Here is a 26,830-nt window from a genome sequence, read left to right as displayed (position 1 = left end):
CGTCTATTATACGATTCATTTTTATATTGAATTGAAAAGACTAGAAATAAAAAAATAAAATGTAATTAGTGATAATTGGAATTGAAAAACGTAACTCTATGCCTGGGTTTACTCCGGACACTCCGGTTTCCTCCCACAGTCCAAAAACATACAGAGGTTGATTGAGAACTTGAGGGAAATTGTTTGAGGTATGAGTGTGTGTGTGAATGGTTGTCTGTCTTTGTGTGTCCTGAGACAGACTGGCGTCCTGTCCAGGGTGTCCCCTGCCTCTCGCCCTATGATACTGGGATAGACTCCAGTGACCCCGCGACCCCCACAAGGGATAAAGTGATAGAAAATGAAAGAATAAACTCTAGAAAAACATGTATTTAAAAATAGAAAAATGTTTTTAAAAAATGCAACTTTTCAAGATTGAAATCATTAAATTGAATTTGTGGTGAAATCAAATGAACAATCGTTCAAATAAATAATGTAATTATAATAATAGCAACAGTCATGTGACGCGTCTGGACGTCCTTTGATTTAAAGTTTGTTTCACTTCCTGTTTCCTCGTCAAACTCCAGATCCTCCAGAAAGTGCTGAACAGGTTCCTGTCGTGATGTCGGCGCCTGGAGACGTTTCCTGGAGCGACGGCTGATCGTGATCCGAGCCAGAATGTCTGGGGCGACGCTCAGGTGAGTTCTCAGGTGAGCTCAGGTGTTCAGGTGTTCAGGTGCTCAGGGTGTGACGCGTCAGTCGAGCAGGAGGTCGTCTGTCGACAGGTACACTTTCTATTCTCACCTTTTCTCAGATGAACTGCAGGTGTTTAGAGGAAAATAATGAAAACAACAGGATTTAAAAGGTTTATTTATTCATATATTGTTGTTTTTAATTCAAATATTGTTGTTTTTAATTCAAATATTGTTGTTTTTAATTCAAATGTTGTTGTTTTTAATTGATATATTGTTGTTTTTAAGGCAGATTATAATAAACTGTGGTTTAAAAGATTCTTTTGACTTAAATCTACATTTATTTCCTGTGATTCGTCGTGTTTGTCGTCATCAGAGGTCGAGGGTCTCGATCCTCAGGGTCACCGGAGGTCGTTCTTGTGAATGTTTTTGTTTCACTTTTATTGTTTCATTTTTGTATGAATTTCTGTGGTTTTACCGTGAATTTCTGTCTAGTTTTAGTTACAAATCTATTATTTATTTTAATTTAAATGTTTTTATTGAAGTTATTTTTTAATGAATCATTTGCATCTTTAACTTTATAATGAACGTTAGAGACACGAAGACACGAGGAGAAGATCTTTATTTATTAAACGTCCATAAAAGTCCATAACATTTAAAAGATTTATAAATAAAGGGTCAGACTATAGTTACCTAACATAACCACGGTTCTACGAATGGATGCAACCGTAAGCCCGGCTGAAGGGCCTCGTATCATGAAGGAGAACATCATGTCCCAGACCTTGGATCAATGATTCTGTTGGTTCTGGAAGGTTGTGTGTGCAGCGGTTCCGTGGGTCGAGGCAGCAGAACAGGTTCGATAAACATCAGAATAACTGGAATATTTCTCTGACAGAGTTATGGAGGAACCTGAGCTGCTGCTGCCTGCGAGGTCGGAGGAGGGGCTGGTCCAGGGTCACCTCGGGTGGAGGGTCTGCTCCCGCACCATGGACCCCAAGGTGGTGGAGAACTTCCGCCGGAAGCTCAAGTACTTCTTCATGAACCCGTGTCAGAAGTACAAGGCGCGAGGTCGCAAGCCGTGGAAGCTGATGCTGCAGATCCTGAAGATCGTCATCATCACGGCCCAGGTCCGTCCTTTGATGTTCCTCTGTGTTCCTCTGATGTTCCTCTGGTGTTCGTCTAGTGTTCCTCTGATGTTCGTCTGGTGTTCCTCTGATGTTCCTCTGAAGTTCCTCATGTGTTCCTCTGATGTTCCTCTGATGTTCGTCTAGTGTTCCTCTGATGTTCCTCTGGTGTTCCTCTGATGTTCCTCTGAAGTTCCTCATGTGTTCCTCTGATGTTCCTCTGATGTTCCTCTGGTGTTCCTCTGATGTTCCTCTGATGTTCCTCTGATGTTCGTCTGGTGTTCCTCTGTTGTTCATCTGGTGTTCCTCTGATTTTCCTCTGAAGTTCCTCTGGTGTTCCTCTGGTGTTCCTCTGATGTTCCTCTGATGTTCCTCTGATGTTTCTCTGGTTCTCTCTGATGTTCCTCTGATGTTCCTGTGATGTTCCTCTGATGTTCCTCTGATGTTCCTCTGATGTTCCTCCACTCACGCTCGTGCTCCTGCAGCTCGTGTCCTTCGGCCTGAGCAACGAGATGATGGTGACCTTCAAAGACGAGAGCCTGACGACCTTCAGACACTTGTTCCTCAAGGGATACAACGACCAACATCTGGGACACTATGCACTCTTCACCAAGAAGGACGTTTACGAGCACGTGGACTTTGTCATAAAAAGAGTATGTGTTTTTAAACTAAAGTGTGTGTGTGTGTGTGTGTGTGTGTTAAAGTGTTTTAACTTCCATCTGCAGTCTAAAGTTAGTGAATAGTCAAAATGGCCGACTGTAGACTCAGAACCTTTAGCTCATAAAAACATAAACAAACAAAACATGTCTTCAACCTTCAACAAAGTTCTCAATCTCTGAGCTCTGATTGGTTTTCAAGCCTCAGTTCAGGTTCTCAACTTTTCACCGTTTGATTGACAGATGTCACGAGTAACTTGAAGAGTGTTCATAGTTTTCTCCAGTGAAGATAGAGCTGAGCTAAAGCCCACTCCTGGCCACTGTTGCTAACTCTCATCCAGCATTTTTTAAACATTTATTCAATTATTTTCTACCAACGACACAAGGTCACAGGGGGAGGAGCCTGTCCCAGCTAGCCGGGGCGAGAGGCAGGGACTCCTGGAACCGTTCATGAATTAACGATAAAACATGATTCATTCGTCGGGAGATGTTTCCTGGTTAAGAAGCGTCGAACTCAAGGTCGTGACCTCCTGTCGTTTCTCACAGTTCATCGACCTTCACGGCGTTACCGTGGGCAACCTGGCGTACGAGCGCGTGGACGGCGAGATCACGCCGCTGTCGGTGTGTCAGGACTTCTACAGGAACATCAGTCTGGACCCGGGTCGAGAGACCTTCGCCGTCGACCCTCACGTGGACACAGGTGAGCACACTAGCACATCATTACCCAGCATGCACTGCAGGTCTGAGCCAAGTGTTACGTCATGTTTGGTATTGTTGGTGTTTAGTGTTGAAATACAATCTTTGAACCACTTTTTAAGATTTATTTTTCAACTTTTGAAATTATTTTTGTCAACAACTGTTTGTTTCTGATGTCGAACCTGAAATCCTCTTCTTGGAAACTGACTCATGGAACAAACCTGTCGTTTCTCGCCACTTCCCTGAAAAGCAGGAAGTTCTAAATAAAATGTTCTTCTTCCTACAGAATGTGTTTCTGTTCACCCGATGCAGACGATCGTCAACAGCAGTTTGATGGACCAGGTCTTCTCTCTGGACTTCAGGAGGTGAGAGAAGATCAGGTTTGTTGACGCAGACGTGAACGTTTCTGTTTCCAGGCTGTTGTCGCTGAAGATGAACCTGACGTTGAAAACCATCAACCTTCAAACCGTCCGACATCACGAGCTGCCGGATTGTTACGCCTTCCACGTCCTGGTGAGTCTCAGTTTCTATCACACGTGACCAAGAGTCCAAGATCTCACACGTGAATAACAGTTCATGATCTCACACGTGACCAAGAGTCCAAAATGTCACACACAACCAAGAGTCCAAGATCTCACACGTGAATAAGAGTTCATGATCTCACACGTGACCAAGAGTCCAAAATCTCACACAAGACCAAGAGTCCAAAATCTTACGCAAGACCAAGAGTCCAAAATCTTACGCAAGACAAAGCGTCCAAAATCTTACGCAAGACCAAGAGTCCAAAATCTCACACGTGAATAAGAGTTCATGATCTCACACATGACCAAGAGTCCAAAATCTCACACAAGACCAAGAGTCCAAGATCTCACACGTGAATAAGAGTCCAAGATCTCACACGTGAATAAGAGTCCAAGATCTCACACGTGAATAAGAGTCCAAGATCTCACACGTGAATAAGAGTTCATGATCTCACACATGACCAAGAGTCCAAGATCTCACAAGTGAATAAGAGTCCAAAATCTCACACGTGACCAAGAGTCCAAGATCTCACACGTGAATAAGAGTTCATGATCTCACACATAACCAAGAGTCCAAAATGTCACACAAGACCAAGAGTCCAAAATCTTACGCAAGACAAAGCGTCCAAAATCTTACGCAAGATCAAGAGTCCAAGATCTCACACATGACCAAGAGTCCAAAATCTAACACATGACCAAGAGTCCAAAATCTTACGCAAGACAAAAAGTCCAAAATCTTACGCAAGACCAAGAGTCCAAAATCTTACGCAAGACAAAGAGTCCAAAATCTTACGCAAGACCAAGAGTCCAAGATCTCACACAGGACCAAGAGTCCAAAATCTTACGCAAGACCAAGAGTCCAAGATCTCACACATGACCAAGAGTCCAAAATCTTACGCAAGACAAAGAGTCCAAAATCTGAAGCAAGACCAAGAGTCCAAGATCTCACACATGACCAAGAGTCCAAAATATAACACATGACCAAGAGTCCAAAATCTTATGCAAGACAAAAAGTCAAAAATCTTACGCAAGACCAAGAGTCCAAAATCTTACGCAAGACAAAAAGTCCAAAATATTACGCAAGACCAAGAGTCCAAAATCTTACGCAAGACAAAGAGTCCAAAATCTTACGCAAGACAAAAAGTCCAAAGTATTACGCAAGACCAAGAGTCCAAAATCTTACGCAAGACAAAGAGTCTAAAATCTTACGCAAGACCAAGAGTCCAAGATCTCACACATGACCAAGAGTCCAAAATCTAACACATGACCAAGAGTCCAAAATCTAACACATGACCAAGAGTCCAAAATCTAACACATGACCAAGAGTCCAAAATCTCACACATGAATAAGAGTCCATGATCTCATACAAAATGTTCAAAAAAGCAAAACGTCCATCAACTCTTGGAATACATGTAAGTAAAAGCGAGGGATCAGAAAACAAATGAAGGTCAAATCTCTAAAAACAACTAAAATAATCATCAAAACAATTCAAAGAATCTCAGTGATTATCAAAGATATGAAAGTTTTCGGTTCAATAATTCAATGTATTTCAAAGGATTTCAATAAAGAAGTTTTGTTTCTTCAGATCGTGTTCGACAACCGCGCTCACAGCGGGAAGATCAAGGTCGACGTGGAGAACGACGTGAGGATCTTCGAGTGCAAAGACTGGGACGTTGAGGGAACTTGTAAGTCTGACCTTGACCTGGAAGTCCGATGTCGCTGAAGGACGTTCTCGCCTCCCAGCAGGGAACAACGACTACCTGCTGCTGACCCTGGACTCGCTGGTCATCCTGGCCTGCGTCGCGTCTCTGGTCCTGTGCATGAGGTCCATCGTCGACGGCGTCCAGCTGCAGTTCGTGAGTGACGCCGCCGCCCCGTCCGACCCCGTGACCCCGTGACCCCGCGTGTTCCCGCAGGAGTTCAACATCTTCTTCCACGCCTACTACAACAAGCGCGTCAGCGTCGCCGACCGCCTGGAGTTCGTGAACGGCTGGTACATCCTGATCGTGGTCAGCGACGCGCTCGCCATCGGCGGCTCGGCCCTGAAAGTCGGGATCCAGACCAAGGTTTGGAGGTTCTAACCTTACGCAAGACAAAAAGTCCAAAATATTACGCAAGACAAAAAGTCCAAAATATTATGCAAGACCAAGAGTCCAAAATCTTACGCAAAACAAAGAGTCCAAAATCTTACGCAAGACCAAGAGTCCAAGATCTCACACATGACCAAGAGTCCAAAATATAACACATGACCAAGAGTCCAAAATCTAACACATGACCAAGAGTCCAAAATCTTACGCAAGACAAAGAGTCCAAAATCTTACGCAAGACCAAGAGTCCAAGATCTCACACATGACCAAGAGTCCAAAATCTAACACATGACCAAGAGTCCAAAATCTAACACATGACCAAGAGTCCAAAATCTTACGCAAGACAAAGAGTCCAAAATCTTACGCAAGACCAAGAGTCCAAGATCTCACACATGACCAAGAGTCCAAAATATAACACATGACCAAGAGTCCAAAATCTAACACATGACCAAGAGTCCAAAATCTTACGCAAGACAAAGAGTCCAAAATCTTACGCAAGACCAAGAGTCCAAGATCTCACACATGACCAAGAGTCCAAAATCTAACACATGACCAAGAGTCCAAAATCTAACACATGACCAAGAGTCCAAAATCTTACGCAAGACAAAGAGTCCAAAATCTTACGCAAGACCAAGAGTCCAAGATCTCACACATGACCAAGAGTCCAAAATATAACACATGACCAAGAGTCCAAAATCTAACACATGACCAAGAGTCCAAAATCTTACGCAAAACAAAGAGTCCAAAATCTTACGCAAGACCAAGAGTCCAAGATCTCACACATGACCAAGAGTCCAAAATCTAACACATGACCAAGAGTCCAAAATCTAACACATGACCAAGAGTCCAAAATCTTACGCAAGACAAAGAGTCCAAAATCTTACGCAAGACCAAGAGTCCAAGATCTCACACATGACCAAGAGTCCAAAATATAACACATGACCAAGAGTCCAAAATCTAACACATGACCAAGAGTCCAAAATCTTACGCAAGACAAAGAGTCCAAAATCTTACGCAAGACCAAGAGTCCAAGATCTCACACATGACCAAGAGTCCAAAATATAACACATGACCAAGAGTCCAAAATCTAACACATGACCAAGAGTCCAAAATCTTACGCAAGACAAAGAGTCCAAAATCTTACGCAAGACCAAGAGTCCAAGATCTCACACATGACCAAGAGTCCAAAATATAACACATGACCAAGAGTCCAAAATCTAACACATGACCAAGAGTCCAAAATCTTACGCAAGACAAAGAGTCCAAAATCTTACGCAAGACCAAGAGTCCAAGATCTCACACGGGACCAAGAGTCCAAAATCTTACGCAAGACAAAGAGTCCAAAATCTGAAGCAAGACCAAGAGTCCAAGATCTCACACATGACCAAGAGTCCAAAATATAACACATGACCAAGAGTCCAAAATCCTGATCGTGGTCAGCGACGCGCTCGCCATCGGCGGCTCGGCCCTGAAAGTCGGGATCCAGACCAAGGTTTGGAGGTTCTAACCCTCGTGGTTCCGACTCAATGATGGAGTCCTGGTTCCTCCACAGTTCCTGACCGACTACGACGTGTGCAGCATCCTGCTGGGAACGGCCACGCTGCTGGTGTGGGTCGGCGTGATCCGGTACTTGGGTTTCTTCAGGAAGTACAACGTGAGTTCTGTGGACGTGAAACCAGGAGCGACGGTTCGAGTGACGAGCGCCTGTTGCTAGATCTTGATCCTGACCCTGAGGGCGGCGCTGCCCAACGTGATGCGCTTCTGCTGCTGCGCCGCCATGATGTACCTCGGCTACTGTTTCTGCGGCTGGATCGTGCTCGGACCGTACCACGACAAGGTTCGCAACTTTATCGACTATTGTACGTCGACGACCTTCTGTGTTCACAGACTCATGTGTTTCTAGATGTGTTTTTTTATTTTTAATAATTAAATTTAGAAATTCCAATATTTTTCATTTTTACACATAGAGTTTGATATTTTAGTTACAATAATTACTAATTTTCCAAGTTCAATATTTACATTATTTGTAGTCTTTTTAATTCAATATAATACATGTGGGTGTAATAGAGTCACCAGACAAAACCAACAGAGCACAGAGTTACTCGACCGATCTATCGGCCAATCGTGTGACTCGTAGACGATCACATGACACGGAGAACCTCTGATTCTAAAGCGACGTTGAAGCTTCAGCTACGATGAGTAGTTTTACATCTTAGTGTCTGTGCTCGATTGCATTGGTCTGGTGAGGTCACACTATTACAGCGACATTTTATATTGAATTTAAAACGTTAAGAATTAAAAATAATGAATTCAGAACATTTGTTTTTTTCTATTGCAATTAGAATATCAAACTTTGAAGATATTTCAATTTTTAAATCTAATTATTCAAAGTAAAAACAAATTCAACATATTTATGTAATACTAATGAAATTAGATTTGATTTAAAGGTGCCTTGAAAACTCTTAAGGTCGCTTATAATGATAAATAAATACAATTATATAATAAAATCACTTAACAAATCACAAGATACAATAAAACGGCAACAAAATATTTTAATTAAATTATTTGAAAAATCTTTATGCTTTAATACAACAACAAAATTTCAATAAAAAAAATAAAATCAAAGTTTCTAAAGTTAGTGGAGAGTCAAAATGGCCGACCGTAGACTCAGGATTTCACCTTGAGCTCAGTATAAAAAAAGAGTCTTTAGATCAACAAGAACCTTCAGAGAAGTTCTCACTTCTTCTTGATTCTCTCTGTAAAACATCTGAATGTTTGTGGCGCCTGTTGCCGAGGTTGAGGCTGGACTCAGCAACAGGTTCAAGCGTCTCTGACTCGTTGCAGTTCAGGACTCTGGACAAAGTGACCGAGTGTCTTTTCTCGCTCATCAACGGCGACGACATGTTCGCCACGTTCCTGATGCTGCGCGACAAGAGCTACATGGTTTGGCTCTTCAGCCGCCTCTACCTCTACTCCTTCATCTCCATCTTCATCTACATGGTCCTCAGCCTCTTCATCGCCCTCATCACCGACACCTACGAGACCATCAAGGTGGGTCCCCCCCCGGCGTGACCTCTGACCTCCTCTGAACCGGCTCCACTTGTCTTCCAGCATCACCAGCAGGACCAGGTCCCGGCGTCGGAGCTGCAGGCCTTCATCTCCCAGTGCAGGGACGAGCCCGAGTCCGGACGGTACCTTCTGGACCAGGAACCCACGACCTGCTGCAGCTTCTGGAGCTGCTGCCTCTGCTGCAGAGGGAAGATGTAGAACTGGAGCCAGCAGGGGGCGCTAGAGCCTAGAGAATCAGATCAGCAACATTTTCTAGATTTGATTCTGTTTAACTCACTCATCGAGGTATGGACGTGAAGACTCGCCTGCCCCCTTTCCAGGGTGTCCCTGGATTAGTTTACGTGTCTAAGTGAAAGAAACGCAATATTTTAAAACACGTTTTTGATCATTTTATTTTAATTATGTGTAACTTAGACGTTGGGAATTAGTTTTATACATACGAATTTGATCCTACTGAAAAAAATATGTTTTCAGAATAAAATAAATAATAAATGAAAATCAAATGTAAAGGAACAAACACTCGCTGTAAATAGTAACGAGGTAATAAAATAAACATTTTATCAGGAGATTTGTACGTTTTGACTATAAACAGATTAAGAAAAACAAATATTTTACTGAACAAAAATAAAACGAATATACATTTATTGTTGGGTTTCGCTCATAAAAAGTAAAGGGATAAAAATATCTTTAAAATAAAAAACATGATTGTCTACTTGTTGTGTTTTTGTAAACAAATGCTGAGAGTTTAGGGACATTGAACTGTTTTTATATTTATATTTGATCAAACTAGTTGTTTTACTAAAGACTGTTTATATAAAACCAACATATTTATGTCAATAAAATAAATACAAATCAGACTCGATCTCCTCCTTCAAAACTAACAACATTAGTGTTATTATTTAAATTCATTCAAACACAGTCTCCAGTTCGTCATCCTACTTGTGACGCTTATATAACATGAAAATGATTCTATTCTATAATATATTATAAAATAATCTCATGTCACAGAGAAACCATCCATTCTGTGAAATGACTTTTAAACATGGTTTTAGTGTGTAAAAGTATTTGTACATCAATGTTTCAAAGTGACCTTTGCCCTTTGCTCAGAGAACTTCTTCTATGGAGTAAGAACTTGATAAACAATAATAAAAGTGAAGGATGCTTGAAGATTCATTGAACATTGATATTGTCTGACGGTTCTGCGCATGCTCAGAATCACATTTTAATTTTCTACTTTTATCTTTGATTTAAGATGTTTTTTTTCGCTCGTGCTCGCGCGCGTGCGTCTGACGCCCTCGAGCACAACAGCAGCCCGAAGGCAGGTCGATGGTTCGATTCCCGGCGAGGATTCCTTGAAAAACACCATCAGCTGCAGCTGCGGATTCTCACCGACGGCCGTGACGTCACCGCCGCCGCTGCACAACTGACGACACACACCGACACACACACACACACACCGACACACACACACACACCGACACACACACACACACCGACACACACACACACACACACCTCTGCTCCTGCTCCTGCTGGACGCGCTTCCTGCTCGTCTGTGGACAAGTTACCTTCAGGTTGAGTGACAGCAGGTGAGTCAGCCATGCTAACATGCTAACATGCTAACACCTGGAGCTTAACGCTGTGAAACGAGCGAAGATTTAATCTTGAAAAACTTGACGTCAACACTTTGATAAACACTCTCGGTTATCTCGTGAACTTCAATAGACAGTGACGTAAGAAGCCGAAAATGTTCTCGTGAGATTTTATTCGGTTTAAAAGTTACATAAGAAATTAAAGATCTAAATTCTACATGCGCACTACAACACGAGTTACGGTAACCACTCGTTCTCGTTAAAAAATATTTAAACAAAAATGTAAATGTTTTATATTTTAATGGTGGTTGTAGTTACTTTACATTTTTTGACAGTTTATTTTAAGGCTTTTACTGTAAAAGATAAGAGTGTGAGCAGCTGCGAGTTCAAGATAAAAGTTATTTATCGGTGTTTGGTTGTAGAAGTTATTTTTCTTATTATATATTATTGTTTGTTTGTATAAGTTATTTTCTTATGTTATATTATTGTTTGATTGTAGAAGTTGTTTTTCTTATTCAATATTTTATTATTTGGTTGTAGAAGTTATTTTCCTTATTATATATTATTATTATATTTTGACACAGACTGTATTTTCCTATTATTATTATTATGTAAACAACGTGTGTAGTTTGAAGTTGTTTAAGTTGTATTTAATGTCACAGTTACTAGTTTCTGAGCAGTTTTGTGTTGAAGATAAAATAGTTTGACTGTGAAATACTTGAAACATGACTTGACAAGTATCTAATACTTTGATGAACCACAACAGAAGCTCACGGAATATTATCTGATTCAAATATCTGGTTCTGTCTCTGATCCCGTCTCTGGTTCTGTCTCTGATCCTGTCTCTGATCCTGTCTCTGATCCTGTCTCTGGTTCTGTCTCTGGTTCTGTCTCTGATCCTGTCTCTGATCCTGTCTCTGATCCTGTCTCTGGTTCTGTCTCTGGTTCTGTCTCTGGTTCTGTCTCTGATCCCGTCTCTGATCCTGTCTCTGGTTCTGTCTCTGATCCTGTTTCTGGTTCTGTCTCTGGTTCTGTCTCTGGTTCTGTCTCTGATCCCGTCTCTGATCCTGTCTCTGGTTCTGTCTCTGATCCTGTTTCTGGTTCTGTCTCTGATCCTGTCTCTGGTTCTGTCTCTGGTTCTGTCTCTGATCCTGTCTCTGGTTCTGTCTCTGGTTCTGTCTCTGGTTCTGTCTCTGATCCTGTCTCTGGTTCTGTCTCTGGTTCTGTCTCTGGTTCTGTCTCTGATCCTGTCTCTGGTTCTGTCTCTGGTTCTGTCTCTGGTTCTGTCTCTGATCCCGTCTCTGATCCCGTCTCTGGTTCTGTCTCTGGTTCTGTCTCTGGTTCCGTGTCTCGTCTCAAGAGAACCTTCTGACCTGCACCAACATGTGGGTCAGTCTGGATCTGGTAGAACCGGTTTCACATGATCCGAAGTTTTTTTTTTTCCTCTAAAATCTGATCAATCCCATAATCTCGGGGGATGATCCGACAACCCTGTGATTCAGAACCCATGTCCCGGCAGGAGGTCCGAGCCTCGATCTCGCCCATATTAATCCCCCGTGAGATAATCTGTGGTCGTCTGACGCAGGATCTGCTGCGGCGCCTGATGCTGATCCGTCTCTGGAGCTGATGCTGCCGACATGAGCGAGTGGTGGAGCAACGAGACCTCCTTGGGTGAGTCTGATCACGCTGGTCCACTTTGAATCTGTCAGAATAGAACAACCTTTTCATAAACTGACCCACATTTCTGTCCTGGAACACCGGCCTAGTTGTCTTCTCCTCTGAGCCTCGGGGATGATGATGATCTGGTTTCTTCCAGGACACCATGAGATCTCCAGTGTCTCTCACATGTCTTCTTCTCTGAGATGATGTTGATCTGGTTTCTTCCAGGACACTATGAGATCTCCAGTGTCTCTCACATGTCTTCTCCTCTGAGATGATGCTCACCTTGTTTCTTCCAGGACACTATGAGATCTCCAGTGTCTCTCACATGTCTTCTCCTCTGAGATGATGCTCACCTTGTTTCTTCCAGGACACTATGAGATCTCCAGTATCTCTCACATGTCTTCTTCTCTGAGATGATGTTGATCTGGTTTCTTGCAGGACACTATGAGATCTCCAGTGTCTCTCACATGTCTTCTTCTCTGAGATGATGTTGATCTGGTTTCTTCCAGGACACCATGAGATCTCCAGTATCTCTCACATGTCTTCTCCTCTGAGATGATGCTCACCTTGTTTCTTCCAGGACACCATGAGATCTCCAGTATCTCTCACATGTCTTCTCCTCTGAGATGATGTCGATCTGGTTTCTTGCAGGACACTATGAGATCTCCAGTGTCTCTCACATGTCTTCTTCTCTGAGATGATGTTGATCTGGTTTCTTCCAGGACACTATGAGATCTCCAGTATCTCTCACATGTCTTCTCCTCTGAGATGATGTCGATCTGGTTTCTTGCAGGACACTATGAGATCTCCAGTATCTCTCACATGTCTTCTTCTCTGAGATGATGTCGATCTGGTTTCTTGCAGGACACTATGAGATCTCCAGTGTCTCTCACATGTCTTCTTCTCTGAGATGATGTTGATCTGGTTTCTTCCAGGACACTATGAGATCTCCAGTGTCTCTCACATGTCTTCTTCTCTGAGATGATGTTCACCTTGTTTCTTCCAGGACACTGTGAGATCTCCAGTATCTCTCACTTGTCTTCTCCTCTGAGGCTCTGAGATGATGTTCACCTCGTTTCTTCCAGGACACTATGAGATCTCCAGTATCTCTCACCTGTCTTCTTCTCTGAGGCTCTGAGATGATGTTCACCTCGTTTCTTCCAGGACACTATGAGATCTCCAGTATCTCTCACTTGTCTTCTCCTCTGAGGCTCTGAGATGATGTTCACCTCGTTTCTTCCAGGACACTATGAGATCTCCAGTATCTCTCACTTGTCTTCTCCTCTGAGGCTCTGAGATGATGTTCACCTCGTTTCTTCCAGGACACTATGAGATCTCCAGTATCTCTCACCTGTCTTCTCCTCTGAGGCTCTGAGATGATGTTCACCTTGTTTCTTCCAGGACACTATGAGATCTCCAGTATCTCTCACATGTCTTCTCCTCTGAGGCTCTGAGATGATGTTCACCTCGTTTCTTCCAGGACACTATGAGATCTCCAGTATCTCTCACCTGTCTTCTCCTCTGAGGCTCTGAGATGATGTTCACCTCGTTTCTTCCAGGACACTATGAGATCTCCAGTATCTCTCACATGTCGCCCTCGAGACAGAACAACATGGCGTCCCTGCAGCCTCTGGCGCCGCCGCCGGCCAAGAACTCGTACAACGTGGTCACCGTCTTCTGCACCGACGAGAACATCCCGTCGTGCGTCGCCTACATCAACCAGGTGAGGAAGAAGAAGAACATCTGGTTCACGTGATTTTAAACTTAACTTTAAACTCTAATAAAACAAACGACAACACACAGAAAAAAGGTAAATACAAACAAAAGGAACAAAACAACGTAAATAGAATTGAAGTAAATATGAAAAATACACGAATGGCATAAACTGGGATTGAACAACTTCTCAGGCCACGAGTCAAAGTTATTCAATTAAACATGTTTCTATATAACGGGACACAAGCTCTGTGTACTTGACATACTTTATATTTCAAATTTCACAAAACTTGTGTAGCAGTTGTTTTTAGTTGTTTTTTTTTTTAAATTAAATTTCATTTTTGTGCCGTTTACTATTATTGATTTTCGTAGTCTCAGAAAAACGCATAGAATCCGATCAATGTTCTTTCAAAATCCAGATAATGTAGTGACTTTTCAAACGCCTGCCCGATGCTGGTGAATATAAAAAGTATTTTAGTCTCTTTGAAGTAAACGGTTTCAGTTTATTGACCCGAGGTTTGATTCCTGGATGAGATGTTTCTCCATGGAAATGATTAGAAGAAATAATGGCTCAAACTCTGCCATCGTTGACTGTAAAAAGGTTCATTTCATCCTCGTGCAGATGTTTAATAGTCTGTATATTTGTATTTTGGATGAACATCGATCGGATTCTTCGTGTTTCTCTGGAAGTGCGAACGATCAGTAAAACGACACAATCTAACTGTTTAGTGAAAGAAAACCCCTTTATTTACTTTATTTAAAAACCTGCTACACATATTAAAATAAGCGTTTTCTGATTTGTGTTTTTAATACACGATAGGAAAGAAAGAACACGAACCACGTGAAACTAATCTGTTGAATTTTTCTTTAATTAAAGTCACAATTTCATGAACCATGTGACGAACAAAAGTAATGAGATGAAAACTGGACTCGGAAATGATGGATGGATGGATGGATAGAGGAATAGATGTGTGGATGGATGGATAGATGATGGATGGATGGATAGATGGATGATGGATGGATGGATTGATAGATGGATAGAGGAATAGATTGATGGATGGATAGATGATGGATGGATGGATGGATAGATGATGGATGATGGATAGATGATGGATGGATGATGGATGGATGATGGATGGATGGATGGATGGATAGATGATTGATGGATGGATGGATGGATAGATAATGGATGGATTGATGGATGGATAGATAATGGATGGATTGATGGATGGATAGATAATGGATGGATTGATGGATGGATAGATAATGGATGGATGGATAGATAATGGATGGATTGATGGATGGATAGATAATGGATGGATTGATAGATGGATAGAGGAATGGATTGATGGATGGATGGAGTGATGGGTGGATGGAGTGATGGATGGATTGATAGATGATGAATGGATGGATGATTGATAGATGATGGAAGAATAGATGGATAGAATGATGGATGGATGGAAGAATAGATGGATAGATGATTGATGGATGGATTGATACATGGATGGATGGATGGAAGAATAGATGGATTGATACATGGATGGATGGATGGAAGAATAGATGGATTGATAGAAGAATAGATGGATGGATTGATACATGGATGGATGGATGGAAGAATAGATGGATTGATAGAAGAATAGATGGATGGATTGATACATGGATGGATGGATGGAAGAATAGATGGATTGATAGAAGAATAGATGGATGGATTGATACATGGATGGATGGATGGAAGAATAGATGGATTGATAGAAGAATAGATGGATGGATTGATACATGGATGGATGGATGGAAGAATAGATGGATTGATAGAAGAATAGATGGATGGATTGATACATGGATGGATGGATGGAAGAATAGATGGATTGATAGAAGAATAGATGAACAATGTTACCCTCCCATCATTCCTCCACAGGAGCTGGGGTCTCTAGGTCTCCCCAGCAGCATCCAGTCCAGCGCTCCAGGCTCCCCCGGCGTGAACACAGTGCCGGCTCTCAACGCCATGTTCGAGCTGCTGAAGATCCACCGGCGGGACCTGGTGGCTCTGGAGGACCTGGAGAGGGAACACCTGAGGAAGACCAGCACCCTGGAGCACCTGCAGATGAGCAAGTCCAGACTCAAGGTACCAGCACCAGAAGAACTGGACGAGACCCCTTTGACTCTGGGATGTTGAAACATCCTTGAACTTTAAATCAACTTTATCAACCGCCAGATAAAATAGTTTGAGTGATAAACTGAAGCTACAGTTAATATAGTTTAATTTAATACATAAAAACAACACATTAAAGACTCATTTATGAAATGGTTTGATTGAATCTACAATAATTAATCCACTTTTCACTTCAGAAATATTACTAATAATTAAATATCTAATATTCATATATAATTATTAGATCACCAGAAGGTCAGGTTTGATTTTGAAATGTCGTTGAAATAATAATATTGTCAAACAATCGATGACTTCAAACGGTCAAAAATAATGTAAATAAAACAGATGTTTGTTCATATAATTTTAAGGAACATAAGTTAACAAGCCTCAAGTCTTTGATCATATCTCTAAAATAAACACGTTAAAACTTTTTTTTTACACAATAAATGCTGATTCAATAAAAAATGTACAAGTTTTTAATATATCGGAATTAAATAAAACCTTTTTGTTTTAAGCTTTAAATTATTTTATTTTCATAATTAATTTCTATCTTTAAAAGGTTGTTTTTAAAAAATAGTTTTTTAAATAATAAAAAAAAATGCATATTTTAATTAAAAAATACATTTGTTTAATTTGTTTTGAATATAAAAAAGCTATGAATGAAAAACGTTTTTAATAGAAAAAATACATTTTGTCCTTTTAAACTGAACTGAAACATTTATTTATTCAATAAAAAATTACTTTTCAATTAACAAATTATTTAATGAATGTATTTGTTAAAAAGAAAAATTAAACTTTTCAAAAAATAATTAATTTTAATAATTCAGTGCTTACAAAAACATTTAAATAAAAGAAGTTTAAAACTGTAAAAAGTTGAATTTAATCTTGTGGATAAACTTCCATGTTTGAAAAGTTATTGTAACTTGAGTTGAAACGGAGATAAAGGTCCATCTTCTCTGATCCAGGACCAGCTGGAACTGTCCATGCGCGAGAAGTCTGGTCTTCACGAGACGGAGCGGCAGCTGCAGCTGAAGATCAAGACGCTGCAGAGATGCCTGAAGACGGAGAAGGACGAGGTAACGACGGCAGATCTTCTTCTCGCGCTCCTGACCCTGAAGACCCACGAACCTCCAACAGGTCCAGAAGCTCCAGAGCATCATCTCCAGCCGAGCCTCTCAGTGCAGCCACGACGCCAAGAGACGAGAGAAGGAGTTCTCCAAACTCAAGGAGCGTCTGAGTCAACTTCTGATCGACAGGAAGGACAAACGCCTCGGTGAGAGCCTCCCTGCACCTGTCAATCAATCAGATCTTCATCTTCTGCTCCAGCCATAGACGTGCTCAACTGTGTGGGTCGAGCCGACAGCAAGCGAAGCCAGTGGAAAACCAGCAAAGCTGCCGTCAGGTACTTCCTGCTCGTGGCCTCCTGATGATGGAGTTTGACTCTGGATCTTCTGCAGCCACGAGGACCACATGTACAAGTGCATTCTGGGAGACTACGAGGAGCGACAGCGCTCGCTGGTGCTGGAGAACGTGGAGCTGAAGAAGGTTCTGCAGCTGATGAGGAAAGAGATGAATCTCATCCTCAGTCCACGACCGTCATCCAACAAACCTGCAGGAGCCAATCATGAGCAGGTGGAGTGTGTGACGAGTGTGTGTGACGAGTGTGTGTGACGAGTGTGTGTGACGAGTGTGTGTGCGACGAGTGTGTGTGCGACGAGTGTGTGTGCGACGAGTGTGTGTGCGACGAGTGTGTGTGCGACGAGTGTGTGTGCGACGAGTGTGTGTGCGACGAGTGTGTGTGCGACGAGTGTGTGGGACGAGTGTGTGGGACGAGTGTGTGGGACGAGTGTGTGGGACGAGTGTGTGGGACGAGTGTGTGGGACGAGTGTGTGTGTGACGAGTGTGTGTGTGACGAGTGTGTGTGTGACGAGTGTGTGTGTGACGAGTGTGTGTGGGACGAGTGTGTGTGGGACGAGTGTGTGTGGGACGAGTGTGTGTGGGACGAGTGTGTGTGTGACGAGTGTGGGGGGGGGGAACGAGTGTGTATTTTTTTTGAATAATTTATTCTGTTATTTCTCTATCAAAAGGTTGAATTTGTTTTTATTTCAGTAATTTAGTTAAAAAAAATGTCCTTCTATGTCTCATGATTGGCTGAAAGTTTGATCAGTAGCTCTGAGCTCTGTTGGTTTAGTCTGGAGACTCTATTATAACAACATTTATATATTGAATTTAAAAAGACTACAAATTAAAATATATTGAATTTATTTTCAAATTATAGAAATTTGATATTAAAAAGCTAAATTAATTAACTTAAAAAAAAATTATAAAAAAAAATATTTGAATTTTCTAAAGTTAAATTTATTAACTAAATGTGTTATTTATTTTGATTTTATATACTTCATCTTGTTTTTGGTTTAGGTCTTTTGACATGTTGGATCCTGTTCAGGCTTAAAATACATGTGAAAGATATTCTTAATTATGTCAATATATATTCTTTATTTATTTATAAATGTCATTTCAGTTTCTACACATTTAAATTCACTGCTGTTGTTGTTGACGACAAACAAAGTCTTCTCTGCTCTCAGGTGGATTCAGACGGTGAGGAGACGTCTGACGACACCAGAGAGATGCTGGACAAGAGCTGTGAACAAGCTCGAGAACAACTGACCAACAGCATCAGGCAGCAGTGGAGGAAGTTGAGGAACCATGTGGAGCAACTGGACAGTCAAGGTCAGTCGCTGTAGAGTGATATCTAGTGATAGTGTAGTAACAAGTATATATGTGTAGTATTGTCCAGTACTTGACTCTGGTGTTGTGATAGTGTAGTAACAAGTATATATGTGTAGTATTGTCCAGTACTTGACTGTGGTGTTGTGATAGTGTAGTAACAAGTATATATGTGTAGTATTGTCCAGTACTTGACTCTGGTGTTGTGATAGTGTAGTAACAAGTATATATGTGTAGTATTGTCCAGTACTTGACTCTGGTGTTGTAGTATTTACAGACTACATGACACTTGACGAAGTCGTAACTGCTTTCATTTGTTTTCAAACCAAAATATGTCCAAACATCAACTTTAAAAGCTGCTGGACTCACTGTATCCTCTCGTCCTCAGTCATCATTCTTCCTTTAGCTGTGGAGAACGTAACGACTGCTGCCATCTAGAGGCTGGAAGTTAAATTGCTACACCAAAATGAACAAACGCTGTGAATCCTTTCGTGTTAATCAAAAATAAATCGATACTTTGTCGATGATATTGATCAATGAAAAAAACAATATACTAGTGAATCAATATTTCCTGACACTGTTTCCACTGAAACGTACTTTTGTTTGTTTTCCTCAAACGTCTGCAGCTCAGAATCCTGTGGACAAAGACGTGATTCCGAGAGAGACTCACGAGGAGGAGATGGACCGGATGAGGCGAGAAGTTCAACAATGTAGAGCCTTCATCGACGCTCAGCAGCAGCTCCTGCAGGTCTGAAGACAAACATCTGATCACATGACGTCTCTGATCACGTGACGTCTCTGATCGCGTGACGTCTCTGATCGCGTGACGTCTCTGATCGCGTGACGTCTCTGATCGCGTGACGTCTCTGATCGCGTGACGTCTCTGATCGCGTGACGTCTCTGATCGCGTGACGTCTCTGATCGCGTGACGTCTCTGATCGCGAGACGTCTCTGATCGCGAGACGTCTCTGATCACGTGACGTCTCTGATCACGTGACGTCTCTGATCACGTGACGTCTCTAAACACGTGACGTCTCTAAACACGTGACGTCTCTAAACACGTGACGTCTCTAAACATGTGACGTCTCTGATCACGTGACGTCTCTAAACACGTGACGTCTCTAAACACGTGACGTCTCTAAACACGTGACGTCTCTAAACACGTGACGTCTCTGATCGCGTGACGTCTCTAAACACGTGACGTCTCTAAACACGTGACGTCTCTAAACATGTGACGTCTCTGATCGCGTGACGTCTCTGATCGCGTGACGTCTCTAAACACGTGACGTCTCTGATCACGTGACGTCTCTGATCACGTGACGTCTCTAAACACGTGACGTCTCTAAACACGTGACGTCTCTAAACACGTGACGTCTCTGATCGCGTGACGTCTCTAAACACGTGACGTCTCTAAACACGTGACGTCTCTAAACATGTGACGTCTCTGATCGCGTGACGTCTCTGATCGCGTGACGTCTCTAAACACGTGACGTCTCTGATCACGTGACGTCTCTGATCGCGAGACGTCTCTAAACACGTGACGTCTCTGATCGCGTGACGTCTCTGATCGCGTGACGTCTCTGATCGCGTGACGTCTCTGATCGCGAGACGTCTCTAAACACGTGACGTCTCTGATCACGTGACGTCTCTGATCGCGTGACGTCTCTGATCGCGTGACGTCTCTGATCGCGTGACGTCTCTGATCGCGTGACGTCTCTAAACACGTGACGTCTCTGATCGCGTGACGTCTCTAAACACGTGACGTCTCTGATCGCGTGACGTCTCTGATCGCGTGACGTCTCTGATCGCGTGACGTCTCTGATCGCGTGACGTCTCTAAACACGTGACGTCTCTAAACACGTGACGTCTCTAAACATGTGACGTCTCTAAACACGTGACGTCTCTAAACATGTGACGTCTCTAAACACGTGACGTCTCTAAACACGTGACGTCTCTAAACACGTGACGTCTCTAAACACGTGACGTCTCTAAACACGTGACGTCTCTAAACACGTGACGTCTCTAAACACGTGACGTCTCTAAACACGTGACGTCTCTAAACATGTGACGTCTCTGATCGCGTGACGTCTCTAAACACGTGACGTCTCTAAACACGTGACGTCTCTAAACACGTGACGTCTCTGATCACGTGACGTCTCTGATCGCGTGACGTCTCTAAACACGTGACGTCTCTAAACACGTGACGTCTCTGATCGCGTGACGTCTCTGATCGCGTGACGTCTCTGATCGCGTGACGTCTCTGATCGCGTGACGTCTCTAAACACGTGACGTCTCTAAACACGTGACGTCTCTAAACATGTGACGTCTCTAAACACGTGACGTCTCTAAACACGTGACGTCTCTGATCGCGTGACGTCTCTGATCGCGTGACGTCTCTGATCGCGTGACGTCTCTAAACACGTGACGTCTCTAAACACGTGACGTCTCTAAACACGTGACGTCTCTGATCGCGTGACGTCTCTGATCGCGTGACGTCTCGGATCGCGTGACGTCTCTAAACACGTGACGTCTCTAAACACGTGACGTCTCTGATCGCGTGACGTCTCTGATCGCGTGACGTCTCTAAACACGTGACGTCTCTAAACACGTGACGTCTCTAAACACGTGACGTCTCTAAACACGTGACGTCTCTAAACACGTGACGTCTCTAAACACGTGACGTCTCTAAACACGTGACGTCTCTAAACACGTGACGTCTCTAAACACGTGACGTCTCTAAAAATGTCGCTCGTTGCAGCAACAACTCAACGCCTCCTTCGACGACGACACGGCGTCGCTGCTCAACGGCTGCTACACCCTGGAGGAGAAGGAGCGACTGAAGGAGGAGTGGAGGCTCTTCGAGGAGCAGAAGAGGAACTTCGAGAGGGAGAGGAAGAACTTCACCGACGCCGCCATCCGACTGGGCCGAGAGGTGATGATGAAGAAGCGTCTGTCGTTCCACGTGTCGTCATCGACGCTCTTGTCTCGCAGAAGAAGGCGTTCGAAGAGGATCGAGCCTCGTGGCTGAAGAACCAGTTCCTCAACATGACGCCGTTCTCGGAGCGCAGGAGGTGCTCGCTGGTGGACGGACACAGTGCCTCCTCCATCAGTGCGTCTGGAGACCTTCATTTAACATGTTTAACTACTTCATATATAATAATTAATGTGTTTATTGAACGGATGAATTGGTCTTTCTTTAATAATATAATTTAAAAAGTCAATGTTCTAAATTCAACATTTTAATTCATAGTCTTTTTAAATTAAATACACAAATGTTTGTATAACTGTGACCAGAAAATATCAACGGTACTGAACTTGATTAAACTTCCAATGCAATAACAATTATATTTAAAAAATATATAAATTGAGTTTACAACTGATTTTTAAAAAGTATGTGAGGAAAAAAATCTAATTGTGGAAATATTACATTTTTTCAATGTTTCAATATAGAAATGATTGAATTAAGTTGTTAAAAATGTATGAATTAAGGCTAAAAACAACCATTTTTAAAAATGTCAAAGAATCAAAAGTTTCCAAATTTGAAAAGTAAATGTTTTAAATTCAATATTTTCATTTATAGTCTTTTAAATTAAATATACAAATGTTGTCATTAGATGATATCAGGAGAATTTAATGACTTGATTAAACTTAGCAATTAAAAAATATAATGAGTTTAGAACTAATTTTTAAAAAGAATGTGAGGAAAATAAATCTATTGAGAATATACCTGTATTTAATTTTTAACGTTTCAATATATAAATGATTGAATTAAATTGTTAAATTAATACATTAAAATGCTAAAAAATACAATTTTTAGATTTAAAAATGTCAAAGAATCTAAAGTTTCCACATTTGAAAAGTAAAATTCAAACATATTCTGAAGACGCTGATGTACGAACATATTTCTGATCATTTGATATAAAAGATTCAATAGATTTCTAGTAACGGTTTCATTCGTAGAGAGCGAGCCGGAGATCAGGACGTCGTCTAAAAAACCAGCTCCGGGCAGATCCTCGACCTTCTCGTCGTTCTCGACTCCCAAAGTTCCTCGGACGACCGTCGCTCCGTCCACGGCGGAACTTTACCGCACGCTGCGCCTGATCCCGGACGGAAGGTACGGAGGTTTGGACGGACGGTGAGAAGAACCTGCCTCACGTGTGACCTTCAGCTCCTCCAGGAACATCAGCCGCTGGCAGGAGAGCAGCAGCACCGACGACGAGTCCACCAGAGCCAAGTCCATGAAGCGACACCTGTGCAGCGACCTGAGCATCTTCACTCTGGGAGAAGATGAAACCGGACTCGCCTGAGGAACGTCCGGGAACTTGATCAGAACTCTTGTGTTCGCACACACTCCACTCAACATGCACTTTATCCATGTTTTTTACGTCTCATTTTCTTGACTATCGTGTACTAATGTCTACAGTCGTGTCTTTGGAAGACTTTACTGTCAATCTATGAGTTTTTAAAGTGACCACTAATATATTTTAGTTCATCCAAAGTGAAACAAACTGTTTTTCACTGATTAAAGGCACAATAAAGTTGTTTTTTTTCAAGTTACTTGTTCTGTTAAAATTGTTTTTTCTTTTTATAGTTTAAGTTTAAGTTTAAGTTTCGCGCTGACAAGAACAACGTTTCTGCCTCAGTAAAAAATATTCTTATTATATATCAAGTAACTGAAGACTAGTATTTACAGTCTGAATACCGACCTCTGGTGTTTTGCATCCGGTAGCTCACCGGAAGCGGAAGTGTGTCCGTCCTCCTCACATCCGGGCTAGCATCACGCAGAAGGAACTCTCCGCCGCCCATCGTCTCCTTTACTTCCACAAACCTTCTAAAATGTCGGGATCCAACCTGGTGGCGATGAAGAAGGCGGTGCAGCAGCTGCGCTTCGAGGCGAGCATCAACCGAGTGAAGGCGAGTCTCGTGGTTCGATCTCGGGGGACATTTGAACCGTTACTCGCCGATGCTAACACCGTTAGCTCGAGGCTGCTAGCGTCGCGTAAAGTTCGCCGTTCACGGACCAAACACTGGGGCGTAGCTGTTAAATATCACCGTTTCTTAAATACTTTCTTAACTAAAACTTCATATTCATTTTATATACTTGATATAAAGCAGCGATTTGACCACGAAAGTCAAGAATAGTTTGTACTTTTTTGCTCGTTTGTTCTCAAGCTCGAACTATTGTTTTCCGTTGAACTATTGAACTTGATTTGTGTATATTAAGCACTTTTTATAGGATAAACATTCAACAAATGCATTATTCGATAAATATGATCGAGTTTCTTTAATTATTACTTTGTTTTAAGGTATTTATTGGTTTTTAAATATTTACACAAAAGTAGTGAACAGCTGTGTCTCGACTGCGAACTCTATTAACTAATTTTTGCAAGTGTAATATTATATATATATATTTATACTATAATAGTGAATCATCTAAATGTGTCTTTTTGTGGTGCAAACAAGAGATAACGGTTCTGGTTGATTTTAGAGAAGGACCGATAAGGTTGTTTTTTTTTTTTCAGGGCCGATACCGATTCTTAGTAGTCAAGGAGGCCGATATTCATTTGCAGTAAAAGTTAATATATTGGCATCAATTTTTGAGTAATACTTAACTTTGTTTAAATGGCTTTAACCATATTTTTATTAAACGTCAACATCATTTTTTTTTTTAAATAACAAACAAAAAGTGCCGTTTTCTCAGCGTCTGCTGCATTCAAATGAATGTCAGTGAATATTAAATAAATAAATAAAGCTTTCGAAGTTTTATAAAGTAAATAAAAACAAAGCGCTGAGAACTGATTGTGAAATCATTGTAGAATCAAATAGTAAACCCAGTTGAGGACCAGATTGTGGTGCAAAAACCCTCAACCTCATTTCTAAAAAGTGACACAAATTTAGCGACTTTTTCAGATCATCAGGGGAACGTTTTTTAAATTGATCTCTTATCGGCCGTCGGTTAATCAATAAGGCCGATGATCGGTCCGGCCGATACATATAGTAAGTAAGTAATCTGTATTTGTATAGCGCTTTTCCAGACCAGGGTCACAAAGCGCTTAAACAATCAAAACAATACTTAATAAAGTATATACTTTAAAGATCAAGATAATACTGAGAACAACACAGGAGTTCCAGAAAATCAAGGAAAAGCCTGAACAAATAAAAACATCTTAAGATGTTTCTTGAAGGAGTCAGTAGATCATCAAACACAGATGTTTCTTGAAGGAGTCAGTAGATCATCAAACACAGATGTTTCTTGAAGGAGTCAGTAGATCATCAAACACAGATGTTTCTTGAAGGAGTCAGTAGATCATCAAACACAGATGTTTCTTGAAGGAGTCAGTAGATCATCAAACACAGATGTTTCTTGAAGGAGTCAGTAGATCATCAAACACAGATGTTTCTTGAAGGAGTCAGTAGATCATCAAACACAGATGTTTCTTAAAGGAGTCAGTAGATCATCAAACACAGAGATGTTTCTTGAAGGAGTCAGTAGATCATCAAACACAGATGTTTCTTGAAGGAGTCAGTAGATCATCAAACACAGATGTTTCTTGAAGGAGTCAGTAGATCATCAAACACACATATTTCTTGAAAGAGTCAGTAGATCATCAAACACAGATGTTTCTTGAAGGAGTCAGTAGATCATCAAACACAGATGTTTCTTGAAGGAGTCAGTAGATCATCAAACACACATATTTCTTGAAAGAGTCAGTAGATCATCAAACACAGATGTTTCTTGAAGGAGTCAGTAGATCATCAAACACAGATGTTTCTTGAAGGAGTCAGTAGATCATCAAACACAGATGTTTCTTGAAGGAGTCAGTAGATCATCAAACACACATGTTTCTTGAAGGAGTCAGTAGATCATCAAACACACATGTTTCTTGAAGGAGTCAGTAGATCATCAAACACACATGTTTCTTGAAGGAGTCAGTAGATCATCAAACACACATGTTTCTTGAAGGAGTCAGTAGATCATCAAACACAGATGTTTCTTGAAGGAGTCAGTAGATCATCAAACACACATGTTTCTTGAAGGAGTCAGTAGATCATCAAACACACATGTTTCTTGAAAGAGTCAGTAGATCATCAAACACAGATGTTTCTTGAAGGAGTCAGTAGATCATCAAACACAGATGTTTCTTGAAGGAGTCAGTAGATCATCAAACACAGATGTTTCTTGAAGGAGTCAGTAGATCATCAAACACAGATGTTTCTTAAAGGAGTCAGTAGATCATCAAGTGCAAAGAGAGAGAAGATCGTTCCAAAGCTTAGGAGCCTGTAAGGATTTCTCTCCTCTGGTCCTGAGCCGTGTGCGTGGAACCATAAGTAGATTCTGATCCACAGACCTCAGAGCCCGAGCTGGGGTGTAAGGCTGGATCAGATCATCATAGTATAATTTGTAGGTGTATTCTAGGTTAGGTAGAACGTTATTGATCCCTCAGGAGGTCTCCTTCGTCTTAATATTATTATTATTCTGCATCTTTGTCTTCAATGTTCTGTGTCTGCGTCCATCAGGTGTCTCAGGCGGCTGCAGATCTCCAGCAGTTCTGCATGCAGAACGCCATGCAAGACCCTCTGCTCACCGGGGTGTCCTCCAGCACCAACCCCTTCAGACCACAGAAAGTCTGCTCCTTCTTGTGATGCCACTCATCGGTGAGAGCTTCATATTGTTTCCACCCGCAGCGTGACTCGCATTCTCAGAGGCGCGTGATCCGTGTTTTTAACTGGTTCACGGCGCATCGGTCACGGTTTGTTCTCGTCTCGCTCCACAGACCGACATCTCGATGCTACAGGGAAAAGTTGACCTCAACACTGCTCCTCATGCCAAGCCATTAAACTGCCAGCGTCTTCTGGGCCAGAGAAGATCTTTTTTTCCACCACAGTTGACATGAGAAGGCAGTTTTATTTTTCATGGCACAGTGTGATTTTTATTTTCCAGTCAATTCTTGTGCCTTTTCTATTCTATTTTAGTCATCACACTTTTGGACTTTTTTGTATTTAATGATTCAAAGTGTTCTTTGTTACTCTAATCACGTGAGTGTGAATTGAACAGTTTTTGCTAATAAACTAACCGGCAACAAATGGACTCTGTTTTTTTTTTTGTTCATTGTAATTTGATCTATTTTATAAAACATGAGGGAATAAAACTTGTCTAAAAGATTT

At 41.7% G+C, this 26,830-nt stretch overlaps 3 protein-coding genes across 5 annotated transcripts; all 3 read left to right on the top strand.

Moving 5' to 3' along the window:
• The first annotated feature begins 522 nt into the window (after positions 1–522).
• Positions 523–9,676, top strand: LOC148064223 (mucolipin-3-like). Of its 2 annotated transcripts, none has more exons than XM_087812016.1 (13): positions 523–674; positions 1,564–1,795; positions 2,278–2,445; positions 2,995–3,148; positions 3,431–3,509; positions 3,561–3,657; positions 5,251–5,350; positions 5,412–5,521; positions 5,582–5,731; positions 7,305–7,406; positions 7,467–7,589; positions 8,597–8,803; positions 8,864–9,676. In XM_087812016.1, exons 1-13 carry the CDS (start codon positions 655–657, stop codon positions 9,017–9,019), a joined length of 1,698 nt encoding a protein of 565 aa, XP_087668142.1. In that variant the 5' UTR covers positions 523–654; the 3' UTR covers positions 9,020–9,676. The 2 variants fall into 2 exon arrangements, with proteins under 2 accessions (XP_087668142.1, XP_087668141.1); XM_087812015.1 differs by having other exon boundaries at positions 5,409–5,521.
• A 99-nt stretch (positions 9,677–9,775) lies between these two features.
• ssx2ipa (synovial sarcoma, X breakpoint 2 interacting protein a) lies at positions 9,776–23,221 on the top strand. 2 transcript variants are annotated; one of them, XM_087812013.1, is made up of 14 exons: positions 9,776–10,410; positions 11,999–12,084; positions 13,635–13,798; positions 15,704–15,910; positions 16,903–17,013; positions 17,075–17,210; positions 17,264–17,339; positions 17,395–17,569; positions 18,523–18,667; positions 19,291–19,412; positions 21,423–21,596; positions 21,656–21,773; positions 22,625–22,778; positions 22,833–23,221. In XM_087812013.1, the coding sequence occupies exons 2-14, from the start codon at positions 12,051–12,053 to the stop codon at positions 22,969–22,971; spliced, it is 1,755 nt and encodes a 584-aa protein (XP_087668139.1). In that variant the 5' UTR covers positions 9,776–10,410; positions 11,999–12,050; the 3' UTR covers positions 22,972–23,221. The 2 variants fall into 2 exon arrangements, with proteins under 2 accessions (XP_087668139.1, XP_087668140.1); XM_087812014.1 differs by lacking the exon at positions 9,776–10,410 and adding an exon at positions 10,472–10,655.
• Positions 23,222–23,419: 198 nt separating this feature from the next.
• Positions 23,420–26,749, top strand: LOC148064221 (guanine nucleotide-binding protein G(I)/G(S)/G(O) subunit gamma-5-like). The gene is made up of 3 exons (XM_087811436.1): positions 23,420–23,578; positions 26,183–26,320; positions 26,440–26,749. Exons 1-2 carry the CDS (start codon positions 23,501–23,503, stop codon positions 26,306–26,308), a joined length of 204 nt encoding a protein of 67 aa, XP_087667562.1. The 5' UTR covers positions 23,420–23,500; the 3' UTR covers positions 26,309–26,320; positions 26,440–26,749.
• The last annotated feature ends 81 nt before the right edge of the window (positions 26,750–26,830 follow it).

Source organism: Callionymus lyra, chromosome 16 (assembly GCF_982586985.1).
Source record: "Callionymus lyra chromosome 16, fCalLyr1.hap1.1, whole genome shotgun sequence".
Taxonomy (NCBI): domain Eukaryota; kingdom Metazoa; phylum Chordata; class Actinopteri; order Syngnathiformes; family Callionymidae; genus Callionymus; species Callionymus lyra.
This window is presented reverse-complemented; position numbering and strand designations above follow the sequence as displayed.

Coding starts and splice junctions, on each gene's coding strand:
- LOC148064223 (XM_087812015.1), top strand. CDS start 655: ATGTCTGGGGCGACGCTCAG. Junction 3,149..3,430: donor CGACCCTCACGTGGACACAG/GTGAGCACACTA, acceptor TTCTTCCTACAG/AATGTGTTTCTGTTCACCCG. Junction 5,522..5,581: donor ACGGCGTCCAGCTGCAGTTC/GTGAGTGACGCC, acceptor GTGTTCCCGCAG/GAGTTCAACATCTTCTTCCA.
- ssx2ipa (XM_087812013.1), top strand. CDS start 12,051: ATGAGCGAGTGGTGGAGCAACGAGACCTCCTTGG. Junction 17,570..18,522: donor CAGGAGCCAATCATGAGCAG/GTGGAGTGTGTG, acceptor CTCTGCTCTCAG/GTGGATTCAGACGGTGAGGA. Junction 19,413..21,422: donor CTCAGCAGCAGCTCCTGCAG/GTCTGAAGACAA, acceptor CGCTCGTTGCAG/CAACAACTCAACGCCTCCTT.
- LOC148064221 (XM_087811436.1), top strand. CDS start 23,501: ATGTCGGGATCCAACCTGGTGGCGATGAAGAAGGCGGTGCAGCAGCTG. Junction 23,579..26,182: donor CGAGCATCAACCGAGTGAAG/GCGAGTCTCGTG, acceptor TGCGTCCATCAG/GTGTCTCAGGCGGCTGCAGA.